Source organism: Ursus maritimus, unplaced genomic scaffold, assembly GCF_017311325.1.
Source record: "Ursus maritimus isolate PB19 unplaced genomic scaffold, ASM1731132v1 scaffold_7, whole genome shotgun sequence".
NCBI lineage: Eukaryota > Metazoa > Chordata > Mammalia > Carnivora > Ursidae > Ursus > Ursus maritimus.
Genome location: NW_024426885.1, coordinates 54,001,861 through 54,007,860, shown reverse-complemented (window position 1 = coordinate 54,007,860; position 6,000 = coordinate 54,001,861). Strand labels below are relative to the sequence as shown.

At 56.4% G+C, this 6,000-nt stretch overlaps 1 protein-coding gene across 5 annotated transcripts in view; it reads left to right on the top strand.

The window, feature by feature from the left end:
* Window positions 1-1,724: 1,724 nt before the first annotated feature.
* SLC29A3 (solute carrier family 29 member 3) overlaps window positions 1,725-6,000 on the top strand; it is a 50,396-nt gene continuing 46,120 nt past the window's right edge. The window contains exons 1-2 of one of the 5 annotated variants that reach the window (XM_040624151.1): window positions 1,725-1,855; window positions 5,621-5,922. In XM_040624151.1, the coding sequence (XP_040480085.1) occupies window positions 5,629-5,922 (294 nt within the window). In that variant the 5' untranslated portion in view covers window positions 1,725-1,855; window positions 5,621-5,628. Of the gene's footprint in view, window positions 1,856-2,377; window positions 2,467-2,992; window positions 3,176-5,620; window positions 5,923-6,000 lie in introns of those variants that run through there. The other 4 variants (XM_040624150.1, XM_040624152.1, XR_005833187.1 and 1 more) reach the window with 4 other exon arrangements.

Genomic DNA, 6,000 nt, shown 5'->3' with positions numbered 1-6,000 from the left:
AAGGTCCCCAGCAAAGGAGCTTCTGTCCCCATGGAGTTGCGGGGCACCACCCTCCCGGTAAGTGGGAGTGTTCCCCAACTCAGAAGCTCTCTGAACCCCATGATTTAGGGGTTTCTATGGAGGCACATGGGCATGAGTAAGGAACTCGGTGGTCACTGTGATGAAGTCAATCTCCAGATCCTCTTCTCCCAAGAGGGCGGGGGTGGGGGGGAGGTCGTGGTGCTGAAAATCCCAACCTCTAAATCTGTGGTTGCTTCTTCCGGCACAACCCTCCTCCATCCTGAAACTATCTAGGGGCCCAGCAAGAGTCACCTGATTAGCATAAACCCTGGTGTGGTGGAAAGGGGGTTATTATAAACAAACAAACAAACAAAACGCTCCTAGTGATGAGGGAGCAGAAGGCTAGCTGAAGACAACGCAGAAACTGCTCCCCCTCCCCTCCCACTCCTGGGTGGGACCTGTGGGACATTCTTCGGGAATCTCCCAACTGTCTTAATGTTAATACCTTGCTAGAGGGGAAAACAACCTTAACTTGACAAAGGCAAGACCTCTGGTATCTTGTAGGTCCTCTTTAGCATATGAAAGTTCTTTTGAAACCTCCTTTTTCCTTAGGTCCCCCAACTCCCGAGTATATAAGCAGCCACCCCTCAAACCCTGGGTGCCACAGCTCTTTCTGCCCACTGGTCCTGTCCCCATGCTTTAATAAACCACCATTGTGCACCAAAGACATCTCAAGAATTCTTTCGGTCGTCGGCTCTGGACCTCACCCTACTGGACCTCGCCTATATTCCAAAACCACCTCTATTACCCAGAAAATTCCAAGGGTTTCAGAAGCTCTCATGTCCGGAACTGGATACAGACCGATGTTAATAACAAAATTCAACCAAGTGAATTTCAGGATCTAATTGGCTTTATTAAATGATTCATGGACCGGACAGCCCCCATCTAGCAAGCAGAGAGGCACTCCGAGGCACTGTACAAAATGGGAGGTTTTTTTATAGATGGAGGGTGGGGGCAAGAAAGTTTTTAGGAAAAAAAAAAGGGGGGGGGATCATTCCGGTGGAGGCTGTCTGCCAGGGAAAAAGCAAGATACCTTATCACGTGGATTGCCTTATCTTCCGTTGGGGGTGGGGTGGGATGGAGAGGACCCCAGGTGACAGATTCATCCGTGCTGCTGGAGAGAAATATTTCCTGACTGACCAGTTAAGGCCACATTTCTGGGGGAGATTGAAACTGCATTTAGTTTGGGTATTAAGTCCCCGTTTGGGAACTCACTCTAAATGACTATTTGGGGCCTGCGGTTTTCTTTAACACTATATATATATATATAGTGTTATATATGTGTATATTTGTATATGTATGAATATATACACACACATATATACATATAAACATGTATACATACATATATATTTTTTAGATTTTTATTTTAGAGAGTGCGCGTGGGAAGGCGGGGGGGAGCAGAGGGAGAGGGAGGGGGAAATAATCTCCAGCAGACTTCCCGCTGAGGGCAGAGGCTAGTGCCTGGCTCTAACCCAGGACCCTGAGATCACATCTGAGCTGAAATCAAGAGTCCGATGCTGAACCAACGAAGGCACCCCGGCGCCCCCTAAACATGTATTTACATGACGACATCGCAGGTCCTCACTGCATGCCCCACACAGCAGGTGTGTTGAATGAGGGAAGCGCAGTGTTCTGAGCCTCGCTTGCCCTAAGAGCACCTAGCCCTGAGCGCACCCTTGTGGCGGGGGCGGGGCATCGCAGGCGGGCCGCTCCATCTCGGTTTCCCGCAAGCCCAGCCTTCTCCCGTCTGTGAAAAGGGCATACTGCCCCCTGCCCCTCAGGCATGCCAGGGGTAAGGAGACAGGGGGTGTAAAGGGCGCGGCGGAGAGAGGAAGCGGGCCGGGTTAAGGTGGCCCCCGTGGCCTGCCATTCGGACACCACCTGAGGACCCGGTGGCCCCCCCGCCCAGCTTCCCCTCTGCCTCAGCCAGACACTGGGCGTCCGGAAGGCGGTGACAAGGAAAAGCGACATGGCGCTGGCCTGGCCCACAGGAGGCCTGACACGACGCGCCAAAGCTGGGTGGCCGGCCGGCGCAGGGGGCTGGGCAGGAGGGGAGGGCTGCAGTTGGAGGGTCCTCTGCAGGAGTCGGGGGGCGACGGGAGCGCTTCCGGGTCTCGGGGCGCAGGCTCTGGCGACCACAGGGGCCGGCTGGCGGGGGAGACGGAGCGCGCAGCGGCCGGAGGCCGAGGCGGCGGGGCACGGGGCGGGGGCGCCTCGCTCGGTCCCCCTGTGCGACGGGCGCGGGCCTCGGGACGCCGGCGGGGACGGGTTCGCAAACAGGGAAGCGTCGGCGGGGCTGGGCGGGGCCGGGAGGCGGAGCTCGGCCTTCGGCCCTTCCGAGCCCCGACTCGCAGTGGCCTCGGCGGCCGGGGAGGCAGCGGCGGCGGCGGCGCGGCGGCGACAGTAAGTGCGGGCCTGAGGTCGGGCGCGGACCTGACCCCCGACCGGCTCTTCAGGCTCCCGGCCGCTCCCTTGGCTCGCGCTTCGGCGGCCTCCCACGAGGAGCCCTCCTGGGGGCGGCTCCACGGGAACCTTGGCGTGGGGGGGGGGGCCTCCCAGCCCCTCCGCGGCGGCGCCTCTCACCTCTCGCTGGAGCCCCCCACATGGCTCCCCCCCCCTGCTAATTTTTTCCTTTCTGGGCCTCTATGCTCTTTATCCCCCAGATTCTCTCCGCTCCTCTTCCTCCTCCTCATGGATTTCCTGACACGGGACCTCACCGCCTGGTTGTGGGGGGCCTGGGTATGGACGAGTCAGCGCGAAGTATCCCGAAGGTGGCTGACTCTAAGTTCAAATTGGGGGAGTCTGAGGCTGGGGGTGCCTCCAACCCCAAAGCGATTCTGCCTTGGTGTCCGGATGGCACCCTGTGTTCCCCAGCAATGCTTTCCTTAGCATCACCAGCTCCCCTACCCCCATTTCACAGATGAGGAAATCGAGGCACAGTGAGGAGATTGACTTAGCCAGAGTCAGAAACCTCCTTGGAACCAGCCCCAGTTCCAGATGGTGGTCTGCAGCAGCCCGGGCACCACACACTTCTGCTTCTTTGTGGGGGTGCTGCCCCCTCCCCCAAGTCACCCAGGAAGGGAACCCCGCCAAGCCTGGCCAACTCCTGCAGGTGACTGAGAGTACACAGCAGGCCGCAGCCAGCCCATGCTGGTGACACCAGGCCTCTTCCTTAGTTTTCTTTTTCCTTTCTTTCTTTTTAATCCAAAAGCCAGCAGCTAGCTTTTATAAAGAGTAATAAGACTGCTCACTCCAGTGCCCTGGCCTGTGACCCAGGTTAGAGAAAATTTCTGGCTCCTTCTTCAGAAGCTCAGTCAAGGCTGAATGGTCCTGGACAAATAGATGCCTGGAGATGAGCGTGGGCCAGAGTGACCCCGCCGCAGGCCCCTGCCCCCACCCCTGTAGCTGGAGCATCTGGAAAGAACCACTTGTCCTTTGTCTATTGTCCTACGTGGGTCATAGTTTTTACATTTCTAAGCACGAATTGAGAAATGCGTGTATGTCTGCACCTGGGCACACACACTGCGTGTGTGCCCGCACTGGTTCGTTTGTTCGTGCTGGGCTTCCTGTGGAACAAGGCTAGGAAAGGGCGCTGCTCCGCCAGGGGAGTTGAAAATAGACTTGCTGGCTTGGATGCTCGGGCATCTGGCAGCCTCTTGCCTGCCCCCTCCAGGGTACATGCTGCCCCCCTAGGAGAGGATATCCTGACCACCCAGAGTCCATTCATTCAGCAAACACTAGTGAGGGTGCCCTGCAACCTCTTTGCCTCTGCTCACAGCTCACTGTCCATGAGCCCTTCTACAAGGAGGTCTGTACTTGGAGCCAGCAGACATGGGTTCACATTACCACCCAAACTCCTCTCCTGGGTGGGCCTCGGACTGCTTGGCTATGTAACCTCGTCCTTGCCATTTGGCAGCTGTGTGTCCTTGGCCAAGTGACTGAACCTTTCTGAGCCTCACTCTGTATCTATGAACTGAGTCTTAGAGTACTACCTATTCTGTTATGCTGCTGTCAGGCCCATGGGCGAGGCACAGACCTTGGCATTGCATGAGCAATTTTAGCTATTGGGAATTCTTACTGTTTGAATGGGGGGCAAATCGACTGCCTTCAAGGCTTCATTCTTTGCCCCTGAAAGAAGGAGGCACCAATTCCTGTCCTGCTTAGTTCCAAGGAATGTCGTGAGGCTCTCCTGAGACAACAGAGAAGGCTCTGTGCCTGTGTGGCAGGATGTTCCCATCTCCCCAGGGAACGAGGGCCCGGCTCTGCCTGGCTTGATGCTGTGAGTTAAGGCCCAGCCTCCGATGGGAGCTGAGCCGCGATGATGTCTTGATATATTGGGAGAGGAGGGAAGCTACCGCAGGAGAAACTGCAGTGGTCCCTCCTCAGCTCTATGGAAGGACTGCCCATTGATCGAGCTGCCGCCATGGCCTAGGTGCTATATGGAGCATAGAAGCAGGAATGCTACTTCGCAGCCAAATTCAGCCAGCCAGCCAGGTGACATGCCCAGGATGCTGGGGAAGATGCTGACGTTCGTGCAGCAGCTGCTACCACGGGCCAGGCACTGCCCCCAGCTGCAGTTACATAATCATCGTAAATAGGCCTCCCTAGCTTTACAGATGGGGCGATCGAGGCTCAGAAGCATGACTTGCCCAAGGTCATGTAGGCAATAGTTGCTAGCAACCGAGAATTTCAGTTAGTTTTCGGTGCTGTCACACATTGGGAGGGCTGTCTCCTGATGGGATGTGAGGGACAGGGGTGGGGACCCGGGCAGGAGCTACGAACCCAGGCTTGGCCCTGGACCTGGTCGGCGATCTAAATGAGGGAGTGGACTATTAGATCTCTCAAACCGGCTTCTGAAGGCAGCTTTTAGGGTTTTTTTATTTTAAATGTTATTTTATTTGAATGCCTTTGTTTTTATTTATAATTTTATTTCTGAACACATAATACCTTCACATAGTTCAGAATTCAAAAGGCACAAGAGAGGAGGCACTGAAGACCCCTCCCTTCCCAGGGGCAACCCCTCTGCAATTTCTCATGTGTCCTTCCAGAGGATTTCTGCTCTCCACCCAGCCCAGCCCTGCCTGCTTTTTGGCACAAATAATAACATATTCTACACACTTTCCTGCTCCTTACTTTTCTCACATAAAGTTGAGCAGAGTTTGGAGAACACGCCTTGCCTATCAAGGGTCCTAATTCCTTTTTTTCTGGTTCCATAGACATTCGAAGGGCTTGAACTCAGGTTCGCCCTTCTAGATCGATTGCCGTGGGTCCCACGGCGCCACGTTGCCTTACTCCCGGCCAGCCCAGTACTTGTTTGCCACCTATGTTGCCCTGCACGAGGACGGACGGTGGGGAGGTGGGGGGGGGGGTGATGCTTTGGTCACTTACAGTTCCAGCATCTTGTCTTTCTCCCCGATCCTTGAACCCGAAGCTCTCTAACCATGCTTCGGTGACGCAGGGTGGGCGCATAGTCAGCTTTGCAGGACGGGTGAGTCCCTAGCCGGGCCCAGCCGACGCTTCTGATCGCCTGCCCTGTCTCTGTGTCTCTCTGCTCCAGTTGTGGCCATGGCCTCCGAGGATGACTTTCATCACAGTTCGAACTCCACCTACAGAACCGCAGGCAGCTCCGTCCGCACTGACCAGGAAGCACTGCTCGAGAAGCCGCTCGACCGCCCCCCGCCCGGCCTGCAGCGGCCCAAGGACAGCTTCCATGGGGCCTACGTCATCTTCTTCAGCCTGGGCATCGGCGGCCTACTGCCATGGAACTTCTTTATCACTGCCAAGGAGTACTGGGTGTTCAAATTCCGCAACTGCTCCGACCCAGCCGCGGGGGAGGAGTCCGTGGGCTCCGACATCCTGGTAAGGGCTCGCTGCGTCTGGGGGCTGGGAGCCGGGAGGGGCGGGGGCAGCAAGCAGCCCGGATGGGGTTGAAGGTGA